Source organism: Elephantulus edwardii, unplaced genomic scaffold (genome assembly GCF_000299155.1).
Source record: "Elephantulus edwardii isolate Elephantulus edwardi_28Jun2011 unplaced genomic scaffold, EleEdw1.0 scaffold00013, whole genome shotgun sequence".
NCBI classification, from domain to species: Eukaryota; Metazoa; Chordata; class Mammalia; order Macroscelidea; family Macroscelididae; genus Elephantulus; species Elephantulus edwardii.
This window is the reverse complement of record NW_006399763.1, coordinates 1151452-1169639: the sequence shown is the minus strand read 5'-3', so window position 1 is coordinate 1169639 and position 18188 is coordinate 1151452. Positions and strand designations below refer to the sequence as shown.

General features: G+C 38.5%; 1 protein-coding gene across 1 annotated transcript in view; it reads left to right on the top strand.

Moving 5' to 3' along the window:
* The window catches only part of CCDC162P, a 94066-nt gene extending 76290 nt beyond the window's left edge, over window positions 1-17776 (top strand). Inside the window, exons 18-21 of the mRNA XM_006881228.1 lie at window positions 16456-16525; window positions 16722-16881; window positions 16940-17189; window positions 17257-17776. Coding sequence (XP_006881290.1) covers window positions 16456-16525; window positions 16722-16881; window positions 16940-17189; window positions 17257-17776 — 1000 coding nt within the window. The remainder of the gene's footprint in view (window positions 1-16455; window positions 16526-16721; window positions 16882-16939; window positions 17190-17256) is intronic.
* The last annotated feature ends 412 nt before the right edge of the window (window positions 17777-18188 follow it).

Below are 18188 nucleotides of genomic sequence, written 5' to 3'. Positions count from 1 at the left end.
GTGTCAGAGGCAATGAGACTGGCACAGGATAGAGCACGGTTTAGGGCTGTTGTACATAGGGTCGCTATGAGTCGCAAATGACTCAACGGCACATAACAACAACAACAACAACAGACTTTCTTAGTAGTACTGTGGAGCTCTGGTGGCTTAATGGTAAGGAATTATGCTGCCAATGCAAAGTACACAGTTCAAATCCACCATCCACTCTGCGGGAGAACAATGGGCAGTCTCCCTCCATGCGATTTTTGGCCTCTAAAACCCCGATGGAGGGTCAACTATGAGTTGGTTCCAACTCAATAGCACAGAACAACAGTACTAAGGAGATGATTGATTATATGGAGTAAGACTGAGATACCTTGACTGTCCCAAACAAAGTAAGATTTAAGTTAGCTTTATATTTTTAAGACTTGAATTTATTTGTATTCTTTCTAATGATCCCTTGCCTCTCAACTAGCAGTGTTATCTCCACATGGATTCCAGAGTTACTAAGGAAGCAGAAAGGCAAGGGGCTAAGGACAAGTGCACCTCATATTAAAAACAAATATACACACAGAGAGGAAAGAAGTAAAGATGCTCCGTGTTTCTGAATTTTGAAAGCAACATATGCCATATTTGAGTGGGCTACACAACACACCTATAAAGTTACCCATAAGATTACCTAGATGTGAGTGAGAACAAGAGAGGTTCTATTTCAAGTTTACATGCTAAGAGAAACTGCTAGATCATTTAAGCCTTATGATCCATCCAGCAGATCCAATGATTCTCCCAAGTGTTATGATATATACACACTGTTCAGAGCCTCTACAAAGTGCCAGTAGGAGATTCATAAAACAGACCTAGTGATTTTGTTGCAAATCTATACTTTTTTTTCCCCTGCAGGTAACGTGTTCTTCTGAGAAACAGCTTCTGGCTTGCTAATGTGCCTTAGCTTAGTGAGCACCTAACCATTGGTGATCAGGTGACATACTTGATTTTTGGTGTTTGGAACCATCTGTTCATAAGCTTAGGCATACATAGCAGGAATTCATCATCAAATGGAAACGTGAAATAAAGGAGTTCACTTGAGTAGGCTTGGGTGGTAGGTTACAGGAACAAACGGCTGAGACTCCTTTAATACCAACTCCAGTTTGGTTACTTCTTTTCAACCCATGTGCTCCTAGTTGGCTAAGAAATTTTTAAAAGCTCAACCTTTGTTTAGATATGGATCTCTGTGATAGGTTCCATCTAAACATGAATACAAATAGTACTATAGCTACACTCTAGGATGTTCCTGAAGAAAAGTGATGAAATTACGCTCAATTAGCATAACGCTGAGCTCTGAACATTGGGCTGTTCACTGCCTGAACTCATAATCCTAAATACAGATCTATGCTAATCCACAGGCATTTGCCAAGAATTTGGCTGAATTCTCAGGAATTTGGAAGAAAAATTAACTTGTGACAAGAAGTCTATAAATATGTATATGGATGGACTGCTCAGAATGGACGGATACAGACTATAGACGTTCATGATCCCAGTGCATGCCCATCAGAAGGCATAATGGAGAAGGCTCTTTAAAGTTAGGTGGACAAAAATAATATACTCTGTTGGGTGTCAGGCAGACTCATTCCTAGTGACCCCAGTGTGTGCTCAATGGGCCAATGAACAATGTGACCACAGTGTCAGGAACAGAGGATATGTGAGTTAAACAATACAGACTTCCCCTTACCAAGTCTGATATAGTTACTAGTACTGCCAAGTATTTGTTAGGAGGCAAGACCAATAAATACTGAGCCCTCAGTAGGCACCAGTACCAAGGGAATGAACAGCCATTCACCTGATGGTAGATTAATTATACTGCATCTTTTCCACAATAAAGGGAACAGAGATTCCTTTTTATTAATATTGATGTATATTCTAGTTATGGATTGCTTTTCTTGCTTGTATCCTTTTGCCAGCACTATCTGTTTCATGGACTCATACAATGTCTTGTCCATCATGTGGAAATCCTTGTAACTCTGATCTAAGGAATCAAGTTCATAGCAAAGAAGTGTTAGATTACCCCCATCTTGATAAACCTCAATTCTGTGAAGTAGTTAAAAGGTGGAATGGTTTGCTGAATGCTCACTTACAGCAACAGTCAAGAGAGAATTCTAGAATTTATAGATTTTTGTCTTATAGCAAGCATTTCTTTAAATCAGTGTATGGGCCCAAGAATCAAGGAATAGTGGTGGGAATGGTTCTTCTCACTTTTACACCTAATGCATTTATATTTACATAAAAATCTTCCTATCCCAGTAGCCCCAAGCTTTCCCCTAGTCACTAAGGGATGCTTTAACTGGGACACAAATATGGCTCTATTAATGTAAGGTGACCCTGACATTTGTCCATTTCTAGTTGTTTATGCCAGTAAAGCAGTAAGCAACAAGAGATTATTTCACTAACTGGAGTGAGTGATCCTGACTGTGGCTACACAATGTAAGTAGGGACTATATATGCAACATGGAATTTCCAGGTACTTTTACTGTTTATGATCAATATTGATCAAGATGGACATTAACTCCCAGAGATCCCACGGACAACAGATCCTGTACCAGCCACATGGCCCCTTCTGTGCTGAAGCCCATTGTTGTGGTCACTGCATCAATCATCTCACTGAGGGTCTTCTCTTTTGCTGACTTTCCACTTTTTCAAGCATGTTTCATTACAGAAATTGAACCCTCCTGGCAACCATGTCCAAAGCAAGACCATGCAATCAGCTCCAATCATTACCATCAAATAGGAAAGGACTCATAGCTGATCCTCCATTGAGTTTGAAAGGCCAGAAATTACACAATTCTTTCTTCTGAGACAGCATGATCAATAGTAAAAATGGCACCAGGAGTATCACTGTTTATGTTAGATCATGTCTGAAAGTAAATACCAGAATGTCTATTCATGCTTTATTTACTAGGCATTTGACTGTGTGAATCATAACAAGTTGTAGCTGACAATGAGAATGGTAGTCCTGGAGCACTTGACAAGAGATTGTGAAGGTGGTACAGGATTGGGCAGAATTCTATAGGGTTGTTATGAGTCAGAGCTGAAAATGGCACCTAACAATTTAAGGGACCAATAAGTATACTACCAATTTCCTAAGAGGCCAATAAGATCAATCTGCTATTATTAAATTTTATAGCCAAAATGTGCGCACGCGCACACACACAGACACACACTGTGAGTTTAATAAATCAGATTAATTCCAGAAACATGTAGGTTTATTTTAAATCATTTTGGTACATGATACAGATTGGTTTTGCAGTTTTGAGTGAACTAAATAGAAATTTCTAAATATAGCAGTGTCTGCCTGTGCAAGGAACATCCATAAGGTAATACAAGCTATTTGACAAAATATATCTGTATGACTAAATCAGATGGAAAAAAATTCTCAAAAGATTTCCATATGTATTTGGGATTAAAAAAACCAAACAAACCAACACAAAAAACCCTGCCAGAATTATTAATGGCTCAAGATACTATTAAATTGCAAAAGGAAGGAGAAAATAGGTCTGAAAAGGCTGCGAGTTCTATTGCAGGAGTTCTTCTGTAGTTGTACAGTATCTAATTTCATGATTTTGTTACAGCAGTGCTCAAAATTACAGAAAAGAGGCTTCAAAACGTTTTATTTTCATAATATTTGCTGTATATGGTGACATTACTATGTGGCCAAGTATTCTTATCTAGATTAATGACAATTATATCATTACAGCTAATTTTATTACTTTAGGGAGAATGCAAATTCTGTGTATTTCCAAATGAATTTTATGTAACTCGCTAAAGCCTTGGCACCATAAAAAATTTTCTGAGGTACCTAGAGTCTGATTTAGTAATGGAAACACAAAAGTTTAAGGTAATCTAACCTGCCTTTTCCTCAAAACCTTTCAAGCCAAAGATTTTAAACAATTAAGGCACTTGAAAACATTAGCTGTATGTACAAAAATGTGCAAGTAAAACAAACTTTAGCTGTACCAACAAGTAACAGAAACAATGTTCATTTTTACAACTTTACATAACTATCTAAATGCAAAGAGTTTTGGTTTTTTAAATGGACCACAGTGATTTACCATTTCCTACTCTAAAATACTGAAAACCAAGTGCTAAACTCAGCTTCTGAAAAATAAAACAAAAATAAAAAATTTAAATCACCTAGAAAAACCAAAGGACCATTTTAAACCAATTTAAGCCTCTTACCTAATCAAAGGCATGGGAGAACAATCTTTTAATTTGTTCTAAAACCAAAGTGGGGCAACAAAGAAGAAACTAAGCACTTCATAGGAAAACTATAGAAGTATGTGCATTTTCATTCTACTACAGCAACTGAAACTTACTAGGAGAGAGAAACTGAGTAATCTGATCAACTAAAAATCCTTAAGGTTTTCTGAATTTACATTGCTCACATTTGCTATCTGAAAACAAAGATTGTCTCATTTGAAAAGTTAGTACATTATCCTTAAACAACTTATTTCTTTCTTGGCTCATGAAAGAAGTACCTTTTCAAGTAAACTTGGTGGATATCCCTTTGTTAGGATATATTTTTGTTTTGATATACAAATGAAAATACAATAAACCAATTTTATCTCTGTACTTTTAAAACAGGTATTAAAAAATCAGGTTTATTAATATGTGAATGTTTTCAATTCTGTATGACATGCTTTAGCTTAATTTACTCTGCTTTGAAATAAAGTAAGTTTTTCATTAAATACTAACAGTATGGTATCTGAAAGGTTTTCTACTGTTTAAAGCAATCTTCACTTTCCTTATTGTAAAATTACAAATCACAAACATGTTTACAGCCTAACTCTCAGTCTGTCTTTTAAGGCACTGTTCTTTATTTTTCTCTATAAGGTGCTTTACAAATATGACCAATACTCTGTTACACATTAATGGTTTGTATCCTTTCCACTCATGTCTTTAAATGTGGAATGTAATTCCCTGTGTGGCATCCTATTTCTAATGTAGAAAAAAAAATAACTTATCAAGCACAAAGTTTTATTCTAAGGATACAGTTTAGTACTACTAAATTTGTAAATTTATTCCCCTTTCAAAATTATGGCCAAAACTACACCTGACTGATGTTCATTTGGCATACTTCTCAAATCTGGTCACTAAACTACATCCTGAGTTAGGATGAAAATAATGCTGCTTTCAGGCTTTAAAAATGACTAAACTTAAACTGCTAAAAATCATGAGGTTGTCTGTGCAGGACAATATTTTCCATCACTTACAAAAAGAGTACATTTGGCATGTCAAAAAAGAACATAATCCCACAGCAGTAGCTGTTTAAAACAAAAGAAGACAGCCACAAGGATTCATGCAGAATATTTTAAATATTCTTGTTGAGCAAAAATAACTGATTCTTCTTCATGGACTGATGCTCCAAAATATCTTATATGCATCCTCTGGAAATATAAAGATCCTGGAATAGCGTCTTCCATGTGGGATATCTCATAAGATATTGTTTTGGTTTCAATGAATTACACAAATGAACCAGCAGTCTGTATTAGTTTGATGCCTTTTACAGAGTATGGTAGTTTCGTTCTTTAGATTTGCAGAATTTATAGAGAAAGAAAATTACAGCCTGCACACCCAAGACAAGGACAATTCCTCCAATGAAACTTGCAGCATCAAAGGTAGACTTTCGCCCAGGCTGTGAGGTAGGAGTCAAAGTGACATTTGTGGTACCTGTTAGATTAAGACATAGAAAGTAACAATGTCAGGACCTTCTGGCATAATTTCAAGACTCCCCAATGTCCCTATTTTGTCATATGTTAGCATTTGTAAAGTTATTTCCTCTCGACACAACTCCTCAATAGCTAAGTTATCCTTAAGTAAGAAAATTCATTACTTCCATTCTTCAAGAACTTCAAATAGTCAGTGTTTTTAATACAATCAGTTGCAAGGGAGCTCTGGTTAATTTGAAATGTTGAACTGCTCTGACAATTCAAATCAATCAGTGATTCTGCAGGAGGAAGATAGGCAGTCTCCTTTCATCATGATCTATAGCTTGAGAAAACGAATAGAGTCATTAGGAGTCAGAACTGGCTCAAAAGCAGTTGAATTTTATGCCAGTCATTTTTTTAATTTGCAGTAATTTCTTCAAGACTATACCTTTTGAGGGAGGCTTGAGTGGCAGTCCACAGGATACTGCACTGCTAAGCCAAAGACAATGCCACTAGTAGTTCAAAGCCACCAGCTGCTCTGAGAGGGAAAGGCAGGCAATCTCCTTCTATGTGATTTACAGCCTTTGAAAACCCAGTGCAGGGTCAGCTATGTCTTAGTTTTGACTCAAAGGCAATGAGATTTGAGTCTGGTGTATTTTTTAGCTAATCACTCATTCATTCATCTATATTTAAGTCACATAGCCTGAATGAATATATAAAAACAATAATACCAAAGCAAGCCCCAGTCATTGGGCCAATTCTGATTTCACACTGGTTAGAGTAGAACTGGGCTCTACAAGTTTTCAAAGATACAACCTTTGAAGGAACACTTTGAAGGAACAGGACTTTCTTCAGTGGTTCCTATGGGTAAATCTGAGCTACCAACCTTCCAGTTAGTATCTGTACCTCCCAGTAGGTGCCAAATGAGCACATAAAGGTACATCAAACCTGAGGTTTCAGTACACGCACATGAAGACCTGGGAATCTGCACCTGTTCTCAAAGATTACAGCCCACAAAACTCTGTAGGAGCAGTCTACTCTTTGTTATAAAGGGTCACTATGACAGTACATAAATGTTCCTTGATAAAAAGAGTGATCACTGGCATTTGTACAGAAAATTCACATGGTTTTTGAGGTTTTCTAGAAACTACAAGGTAAATAAAATTAACACAATTTTCAAGTTATAAAAATAATCTCATGGAATATCTGTAAAATAACTTGAACTAGCAAAGAATTTGTCATAAAAGGAATATTAAAGTGCACACTGTCAAAATAGTTTACATTAGGGAGCTCTGGTGGCCTAGTGGCAAGACGGTGCACTGCAATCCCAGAGGTACGTGGCTCAAATCCATCAGATGCTCTGCTGGAGGAGGGGGCAATCTCCTCCTGTACCAGTCAGATCTGATTTGACAGTACACGTAAAAATAATACAATAAAAATTTAAAAAAAAATTTACATTATAAGAAACATTACCGAGTTATGAGGAAATTTAAGTTTCTTTTTAAAAAAAGTAGAACTCTTCAAAGAGGCACAAAAAAAGAAAATTTGGAGTTTCATCTATTTTGATAAAAAGAGCAATATTTAAAATTCTTTTCAGTTTTTTTCTTCATTATCCAATAAAAATCAGCTCTGATGGCTATATAGAAAGCAAGGTGAACAGATTACAAACTGATTACAACTGTTCTGTATTACTTCCTATGAAAAATAGCTTCACTAAAATTGAAAGAGTAAAATCACAAAAAGCAAGTGAAAATTAATCAACAAGATGATAGTGTATTTTAAATACAAGAAGGTTCCCTAGAATGACCTGCTGTAAAATCTATACAGCACTTAGTTTACAATATGGCCAATCAAAACCTATATTGGATCCAGTTTATAACACGGCAAATCATTAATGAATAAAAGCTAATGTTTACATGCATTTTCAAGAACTATAAAGGAACCTAAGATGTAAAAGATATTAGGCTATTTCTGTTTGTCATAATGGATTTGAAAGGCCTTTACAGTCAAACAAGATGTACATATTGCCTTCACTCACATCATCAAGGGATTTAAAGCACACCATCAAATCCATAGTAGTAATCAGCAACAGCAATCAGCATTTATTAAGTTACAATCAATTCTATTTAACCTACAAATTCTAAAAAAAGGATTTTTTTATATTATTATGTAAACCTAATGTGCCTACCATGAGTGCACATTAAAAAACTATACAAGGATTCTCAGCTCTTCTAAGGTCTATATAGTTTACTATATTAGTCCATTAAAGCTAAGGCACAACATTCAGGCTACAAATATTTATGAACAAAAATGGAAAATGCCGTTAGAAATAGTAAAAGGCGACATTGTACATATACTCCACAAACTGTTGGTTTAAGAAACCTCAATTACCTGATGTAGTAACTGCTGGGGAAGTTGTAGAGGAAGCCGGAGTTGTGGGTTTAGCTGGAATGAAAACAGAATGTATTAAAAACCTCAACTTTCTAGTTATTTAGCATTTATCTTTTAAAAATATTCCACCAGTTCAACTTCTTAGAGAATAATGACCAAATTTCAGTTAATGGTTCATTAATATAGATATACTTTCAGAAATAACAATATTTAAAGTATTAAGCTGCTATAAAATTATGTCTGAGTTAAGATCTAACAATAAACACCTATGTGCACAATCTCTCAATAAAGTTTTTCAAGCAGAAACCAAGAATTAGTATTTGAGAGAGAGAACTAAGCTCTCTACAGATTATCCTATTTTCAAAGAATAGGGGGAAAACCCAAAAACCTTATTAAAAAGTCACACTAAGAAATAAGGCATGAAGATTTAAGTCATTTATACAAACTGCAGGTGATTTTATTTTCTTTCATCATTCATACTTTACAAGATTTTCACAAAAACCTTAAAATGTTTGTGGAATGAATGTACAAAACTACAATGTATCTGCTCAGATTCACTAAATGTGGAATGCTGGAATGGTGCATTACTGTCACAAACCAGACGTAATATGTAGCTCAAGCCCACATTAGTCTTTACTATTTCTTCAAATTATACAAAAAACTTTAAGGTAGCTATTAAAACATTATCTACCCAGAATGTACTTCCAAAAGGAAGAAGAGAGAAAGGGCCATTATCCTAGATTACCTGAAGTACTGGTTGGTGACGGAGCAGGAGTAGGTACTATTAAAAACAAAGAAACCAGTATAAATTGAAATAGTTTAAAAGAAAATACTATCTGAAACACATTTCCTAGTGAGACAGACATGTGAGTACCACTTTATTTTTACAGTATTTAAGGACCACCCATGGAAGAGACCAAAATTTGATCCCAACCAATTATCTTTCTACCTTCAGAAATACAACCAACAATTTTCTAGTGACACTCCTTTCCCCAAAGGAAAGCTCTTTCTTTTTTTTTTTTTAATTTTTGTGTGAGTGTACCGTCAAATCAGATCTGACTGGTACAGAAGGAGATTGTCCCTCCTTTTCCCGGCAGAGCATCTGGTGGATTCGAACCGTGTGCCTCTGGGACTGTAGTTGCCACTAGGCCACCAGAGCTCCCCTGGAAAGCTCTTACTTAGCCTCCCTTGATTTGTGCCATGTATAGTCCCTGCACATTTTACAGGCCTGGGCAACTTTGTTCTGGTCTTGCCTGGTTATAACTGGGAAGTCTAAGAAGCATCTTTGAAATGAATTCAAATTTTCTTTCCCTCCCTTTACCTGTAAGCAGAAAAACCAATGTGATAATTGGAACACAAGCACCATTATGGACAGGAAGGCAAAAAGCTCTTAGAGAATGGAACAGTAATTAGAACACTCCTTAGAAGCAAGAACATTTATAAGGAGGGCCCAGTCCCTGGAGAAGGATGTTATAACTGAAAAGGTAAGAATCAATGACAAAGAGGAAGCCATCACCCTGCCACGCTACAACACTACAAGATGAAGTGACAAAGGATGCAAGAATACATTCAAACACAGTAATGACTGTGAGGATGTCACAGGACTGAATTTCAATGTTTGCTATACATTGGGTATTAGGGATAAACAACTTGATAAACAGCATGTAACAACAAAGTAAAAACCAAGGATCTTGTGTTCCTAATGGTTTCAGTTGCCATGCTATCCCTCTAGTTGCACTTCAGTCTATGATTCCTTTACATGAAAGAGGAGTAAATTTGTCTACTATTTAAGCTATCACCTAATTTGGAATTTTATGTCTTCAAATTGAAACAAGAACCCTGGTGATACAATGGTTAAACATAAGCCAGCGAACCAAAAGGTAGGCTGTGGAGGCCTACCAGATACTGAGAGGAAAAAACCCTATTCTAAAAGCCTACAGAGGACTTCTCTGAGAGAAGTCTACTCTCTCTTATAGGGATCAGAGCAGTTCTTACCTTAAAGGGCTCGCTATGAGTTATCATCAGCTCAGTGGCACTCAGTTACTGACAAGGATTCTGATCTATCATGTGCTGTTAGATGCCATCAAGTTGAGTACGATTCAAGTAACTATGAACAACAGATGTGAACCCTACCCTATCCTGTACCATCCTCACAATCTGACACATTTAAGTCCGTTACTGCAATAACTCTATCAATCCACCTGGTTGAGTCTTCCTCTCTTTCACTGTCACTTCACCTTTTCAAGAATGATATCCTTTTCCCAAGGAATGACTTTTCCTAACAACATGACCAAAGTATGTGAGAGAAAGCTTTATCATCTGTACCTCCAAAGGAGCACTCCAGATGCACCTTCTCCAAGACCTAGCTGTTCTTTTGGAAGTCAAAGGGTATTAAGTACTCTTCTCCAACATTATGGGTGAAAGGTATTAATTATTCTTCTGTTATCCTTATTCAATGTCCAGCTCTTAGATGTACAGCAAGTGACTGAAAAGACCATGGCCTGGATCAGGAGCACCTTAGTCTTCAAACTGACACCTCTGATCCTCAGTAATTTGAAGAGGTCCCAGACTACAGACCTTCCCTGTGCAATACATCTCCTGACTGGGAATCCAAGTAAAATGAAGTAGTTGACAATTTCAATCTTTTCTCTACTATCATTATGTTGCCTACTAGTCCAGTGGCAAGGATTTTTGCTTTCTTATGTTGAGATGCAATCCATAATGAAGGCTGCAGTGTTTAACCTTCTGCATCAAGTGCTTCAAGTCTTCTTCACTTTCAACAAGCAGGGTTGTGTCATCTTTTTCTGATGAGTCTTCCTCCAATCCTGATGCTGCATTCTTCTTCAGAGATTCCAGCTTCTTGAATAATTTGCTAAGCATACAGATTAAATAGGTATGGAGAAAAGATACAATCCTGCTACATTTTAATTTTTAACCAGGTAGTGTTCCTTTGCTCTGCTTCAGTCTGCTTTTTGACACAGAGTATAATTAAGGAACTCTGTAGCCATAATTTGTTCTCTGACTCCATTTATTCAAATTTTTTAATTAATCCTATGTCCAGGAATTCTGGTGGCATAGTGGTAATGAACTGTACAACCAATGCAAAGGTATACGGTTCAAATACACTAGCTGCGCCACAGGAGAAAGATGGGCAATCAATTCCTGTGCAATTTACTGTTCCTGAAAACCCACTGGAGGTTCAGCTATGGGTCAGTTCCATTGCCCCTGTACACAATCCTATCTCTATAAGCAATAGAATCATGGTATCTTTGATCTATTTTAATTGTTCCATTTTCACTAAAAGAAAAAACTAAAATCCTTACTGCATCAAAACAATTACAGGAAAAATGTTCACTCTTGCATTAACTATTCTACACAGGACAAAAAAACCCCAGTAATATCCATTTAAAGACTAAGCGCACCTGACCCAAGCTATAGTATTTTCAACTGTTTTCTTTGCATCTGAAAATTGGAAAAATGAGTGAGAATGACAAAATCAAGATCAATGACTTTCTACTTGGGGCATGTTGTCAAGAGGGGCCAGCCCTTGGAAAAGGCCATCATGCTGGGAAAGTTGGAGGGTCAGAGACAGAGAAGGAGAAGACCCTCAACAAGATGGGCAGACACAGTGACTATAGCAACGAGCTTGCGCTTATCCAAGATCATGATGGTGCAGGACAGAGCAAGGTTTAGATTTGTTTATAGGGTCACTATGATTTGCAGCTGACTTGATGATACCTAAAAACAACACACAGGATAAAACTAACAAAATTCTCACCTTAGAAGTTCAAATTGCTGGGGAAAAGTCTTCTAAAATTAGTTAAAAGTAATACTGACACATTCCAGAAATGTATTTTCTCTTTTCAATTCAGTAGTTTGATTTCCCCCCATTAATTTTAATTCATTAGGAAGATCAGCTTCTTTACCTAGAAATTTTATCTACTTTCACAGAAGTAATGGTTTAAGATTAAATAAGACAGCAAATTAAATCTAAGAAATGGATAAATCGAGAGGTTTGTTTAATCACAGCACAAACTTGCTAGAAAGTAGGTCTAAGAATTACCAGCACCAATCTACAATCCAGCAAGGCAAAAATGAGATTGCCCAGGCCTGTAAAATGCAAATAGAGGAGATACAAACTACAGTGAATTACAAAACTTATTTTAAAAATAAGAAAAAAATATGGGTAATTTTTCCAGAATTCACTGTCATTCTTATTACTTTATTTGTATTTCCTCACCTCTCCACAGAGAGTTCTCATGACTCAGCGGTAAGGACTTATGCTGCTAACCCAAAGGAATGCAGTTCATACTTTCCAGCTATATAACAGGAGAAAGATGGTCAATCTCCTTGTATGCAATTTACTGCCTCTGAAAATCTTCTGGAGGGTTGCCTATGAGTTGGTTCCGACTTGATGGTACACACCACCACCCCTCCATGGCCACTCTCCCAGCAGCAAAGGTAAAAACTTACCAGAACATAAGTTTGTGTCATTCACCATGTGGCAATCACTAGTTGTTGAATTCTGTGAACAGTAGCTCTTACTTGCTATTTTTTAAAAAAGACAAATAACACCAATCACTTGCATTATCTTAAATTTTACTACTAAACTCTAGAATTACTTCTAAAAAAATTTAAATCCACACATAAACATTTAAAGACCAAAGAGTACTGTCATTTTCCTTTTCACGCTAAATTAATGATATTAAAAGGGAGCTCTCCCAATTTTATCCTTTTGAAATTTATGTAAATACAATGAACAGATAAAACTGACCTCTGTTCCAGATCTCACTACTTTAGATTTCTAATTTCTAAAACAGCTATCCTAGGTAGGCAGCCTTGGAACACTAGTAAAAGGAAAACCCTCCTGAGAAAATCTTAAGTGTGACATTAAATCTTCAGAACATGCCAACTCCTACTATAGACTACTGCCACATATGAGGGAAGGAATATTAAATTGTATCTCATGACCTTAAACTTATGACTCTTATACACACACAAAAAAAGAAATTTAATCTAAAATTAGGCTAGTATCTTAATTCTGAAAGAGGTTTGGTTTTTTTTTTTTTTTTTTTGAGAAGAGTTTTTTTGAAAAGGAGTTCTTGTGGTGCAGTACAGCACTGCATTTTTGTGCTGGTAACTGAAAGGTCATCAGTTCGAATCCATTAGCCTTAGAAATCCAATGCAAGGTCACAATGAGTCGGAACTGACTCAATGACAGTGGGCTGTATAGTTACATAATCTGAAGAATTCTAATTATTTTTTCAAGAAAAAATTTAACAGGATTTTGAGACTCAGCCTTTAAAAACATCAATTATTTTGATGATTAAAAAAACAAGCCCAAACACACAATCATCTTACATTAAGAAAACAAAAGTTAAATATGTCATAATGCCATCATTCTAATAAAAATCCTATAAACTTCAACACATTCTAACTAGCATTTTATGCCTCAAAAAAATGCACACGTAACTTTTAAAATTTAAAATATGCACATCTAAGAGTCAACAGTCTTCCTATCTCCTATCCTCTTCCAATACACCAAAGCAAATAGTTTCATGAAGTCTCTTCCACATTATAGTTTACCCTGCAGGATGTTTGTCTAGTACAATCAACCAAGAAGCTTCATCAGGTTTTCCTTCAGATTGCTTGGGGGAAATGGCACTTTTTTTTTTCATAGCTAATTCCAGTGTATTAGTACTTTTAATGCTTCCAAAATGCTGAAAATCTTTTTTCCTTTAAAAGCAACTGAATCTTAATTATCAACCTTAAAGGTTTAAAAGCAAACAAAACTAGAGAAGGCAGGAAAGAAATTTTACAGGATCTGGGGGGAGATGTGCTTATCAACTGTTAAAAGAATCCAGGCAAACCCAGGCCTCTTACCCTCTCTGCATTCTATCCAGTAGCAGGTAACAGAAGGGCCTGGAGAAAGACAGGATGTGCAGTTGTGGTGGCTTTCACAGGTTACTACTATAAGGGGAAAATAAAATCAGTTAACATCTTATTTCAAGTTTTCTCCACTTATCATCCATAATAACTGTAAGCATTTGTACAGTACAAGAATTAAATAATCCAGATGATGAAATTTGATAAACACTAAGAAATTCCAATCATAAGCTACTCAACAAAAAGATCCACTCAAACACAAAACACAGAAAAGTAGCAGATACTTTTCTCACCAGGACTATTTTTAAAGGCACTCACAAACCCTAAGATTTCTTGAGGAATTTTTAAAAATTCTTAAAATGTGTAAGTTAAAAAAAAAAAGGAAGAAAAAAATGTAAATAAACCCATATTTAAAAAATTGGGAGAAAAAAATATACATTGGGGAATTCATTTTCTCTATATAAGATCAACACTAAATATTGAAAAATCACTTCTCTAAAACATAAGCTGGTACAATTACATTTTCAATACTAACTGAATCCAAGCTGCTATGATGTCCTTTATGAAAATGAGTGAACTTTCTAGACATGTTCAATTCATAAATGGTTCACTCTTCAGGAGATTTATCAGACAATATCAAAGGGAACACATATGTGTATTACATAAATCTTAACAAGTTAGCAAAACCTTTGTCAATAATAGTTTAAGAAAAACAGCCCAGAAACAAGACCTAGGAAGTTTTCAACTTCTAGACAAATGACTGGGATACAGAAATGGCTCCATCATCCTACCTAGGATATTCCCGTTGGCTTCCCTCTCCTCACCCTCAACCCTGCCTAAAAACCTGAGGCAATGCCTTTGAATGTACTTATTAGAAGCCAGGGCAGGAAGAGGGACCTCTGGTGGCCTAATGGTAGGGAGTTGTGGGGCCATCCCAAAGTCACATGGTTTGAATCAACCAGCTGTTCTACAGGAGAAAGATGGGCATCAATTCCCATGTGATTTACTGCCTCTGAAAACTCACTGGAGGGTCAGCTCTAAGTTGGTTCTGACTCGATGGTACACAACAATAGCAGGACATGTGGCCCTCAGAAAAGGACACAAAGTAGAAACAATAGTTCTTCATAAAGATGAAGAATGCTAGCTTTTTAAAATCTTGTTTGCTTGATAATAAGTGGGTAGCACAGTGATTGTGATTTACAATGGAGTACCTTTCATATTACAGCTTAGCCAACTAAAATTCCCAGAAATAACTCTTCTCCATGCATTTGAATTACACTAAGGCAATTAGTATTTCAATTTTTTTCTTGTAACAAAACAAATAACAAAACCATACAATTCTGGGAGTAAAACATCAAATAAATAGAAGACACAAAGTATTCTGCTCTATCATATTTAAAGGGGTAGCTAAAATTCTCAGTACAACTGCAATTCATTTTCCTCATGTTAAGCTTTTCACACCTTTCTTTAGCTGAAGAATTATGTTACATTATACTTTAAATACATCTAACATGGAACATGGCCAGCAAGAAACATTGCTAGGGGAGCTCTGGTGGCCTAGTGGCAAGAAACTGCAACTACAATCCCAGAGGCACATGGTTTGAATCCACCAGATGCTCTGCCGGGAAAAGGAGGGACAACCTCCTCCTGTACCAGTCAGATCTGATTTGACGGTACACTCACACAAAAAAAATTAAAAAAAAAAAAAGAAAGAAAAGAAACATTGCTGATGTTAGGTGCCTATGGAGTTCTCCTCCTCAGAGCTCCCTTGTATAGAACAAACCCTGCCAGATCTTGCTCCATCCTTATGGATGACTGTGCTTTTAAGCCCACTGCTGCAGTTACTGTGTCAATCCATTCATTGAGTGTCTTTCTCGACCCTTCACTTTTCCAACTACGAAATCCTATTCCAGAGATTTGAATGTATGTTTTCCCTCCAGCTGCAAGACGGCTTTGTACTTTTGGCAGTCCATGGTGTGGTCAATATCTTCACCTGAACAATGTCAAGGCACTCATTCTTGAGTCTTCCTTATTCACGGTCAAACTTGGCATAAAAATAAAGTCAAGGCACTGTCTTCATACTTCACCAAAAAACTCAAGTTCGCCTTCACCCAGGATTAAACGAAAACAACTGCATCTGATTGCTGGTTTTAAAGATCTGATCTTTCTAATAACTTAATCCTATCAAATCTGCCTCCCTTCCTTGCCTGCATTTTCACATCGATCTGCCTAAAGGTTATGCTCCTTAGGAATCAAGGAGCTTTGGTGGCGTAGTTAGCTCCATGAGGCTCTGTTAACCCAAGGGCCACGGCTGGAATTCACCAGCTGTTCGGTGGGAGAAAGACGGGCAGAGAAACTTCAAGCCTCGCCAAGGAAACCCGATGGGAGTGTGTGAAGCGACAGTGTGTGACATCCGAGAGACTTTTTGAGGTTCCAATCACCACGCCACCACGACACTCCCTGGAGAGTTGCTTCATCTTTGATCTCATCTATCTCCTAGGTTTCACCACCGAACTCCCGGGTTTGCCCGAAGACCTGGTCCAGAGACCGTGTATGCAAAGCCTAACAAGGTACGTTTCTTCCTTTGCATATGCAGAGAAGTCAATTTTCCACTCATCTAAAGATCAAATCTCAAACCAATCTGCAGATGCAGTATCATTAAACTGCAGTTAAGATTGATTACTGTTACATAAGTCTCATACGGCAGAATATTCCTGTCTTTTAAAGTTTGGTGTTTTTTTTTTCTTTCACCGGTTTCCGGGAAAGCCGCCCTCCAGCGAGATGATCAAGATGATCGACTACAAAGCCCAGAGAAAGGCACTGGGTCTCGCCTGCAACTTTGGGAGCGCGGTCTGGCCCATCAGCCACCTCTCGGCGGCCGCCACCGCCGGACGCAGCCACGTCCTCTCCTCCGAACCTAGAGAAGGTGGGCTGGGATGGGGATGCATCCCAAAAAAGTACTTCCAAGGGGAACACTTCCGCAGAGACCACCATTAGGGTACTCTCGCCCCTTCCCACCGAGGCGCTCCCTACCCACCCCGGCCAGCCGGCGACCGACCCCGCACTGGACGCGGGGCGGGTCGCCATGTTGCCAGAGTCGCCGCCTCACCCCGAGCGCGGCCGTCCTGGCCTCGGTCCCGCGCGCACCGAGGCGAGGAACAGCATCGGGGTGAGCGCGGGCCAACGCAGGAAGCCCGCGGGGCCCGGGCCCACCTGGTGCGGCCGTGGTGTTGGGTGCGAGGGTCGTCACGTTAGTCGGAGTTATCTTAGTGGTCGGCGTTAAAGTCGTGATATTGGCGAGAGACTCCGGAGTGGTGGAATTCGAGTCCACAGATAGCACAGAGAGCGCAGCCAGGCAGGTGGCGGCCCAGAGGAGCCGGAGAGAAAGCCCCGACATCGCGTCCTCAGAACTGGAACTCGCGAATAGCTGCAGCGCACCACGCTCGGCTAGCGTTTCCGTCCCCTGCGCCTCGGACCCAAGACTTCGCTCCTCCCGCGGCCGCGCACGGGGGTCACGTGAGGGGCCCGCCCCCGCCCGAGCGCTAGGGGGCGAGGCGGCGTGGAGGCGGGGCGCGGACGATACCAACGGGAACGCTACGAGCGGGGGGAGCAGGGCGGCGAGAGGAAGCCGAGATGGCCTCTTGGCCTCTTCTTCAAAGCCACTGATCTGCGACGAAGAAACTGGCCCTACAAAGGATGTAGCGCCCTTCGGTTATCACAGTGGACGTGAGCAGTCTTTTTCTCATGGCTGTAATAAAGAAGGTCTCCACCCTTGCTTGGATGGACCAAGTTACGTGACGTGGCGTACAGAGTCCCCCTGAGTGCCCAGTGAGGCCGGAATGCCTGGGACCCACGTGACCTGTGGGCGGGCCTCTCTCTCCTCCTGGGCCCGCGGAGCGGAAGCGCTTTTCTGTTGCTCACCGACAGTGACTCACAGAGTGCTGTGCTGTGTTCTCAGCCGTTCATGGATAGCCCTAATAGAATCTAGAGTTTTCCCCTGCAGATCGATGTTGCTGAAACAATGATTCCATTACTCTGGGAAATGGAGACATCATGTGAAAAAAGGAGTTTTATTTAATACACACTCAGTGAAACAGTTGTTGAATAAAATATGTAATTAACTGTATTTGCTCTTCAGAAAAATTATGGCTGTCCTTTTTTCAAAATAGCTTTGTTCGTTCTCTGGCAGTCCATGGTATACAATTCTTGTTTGCTTTTCTTTATTCATTGTCC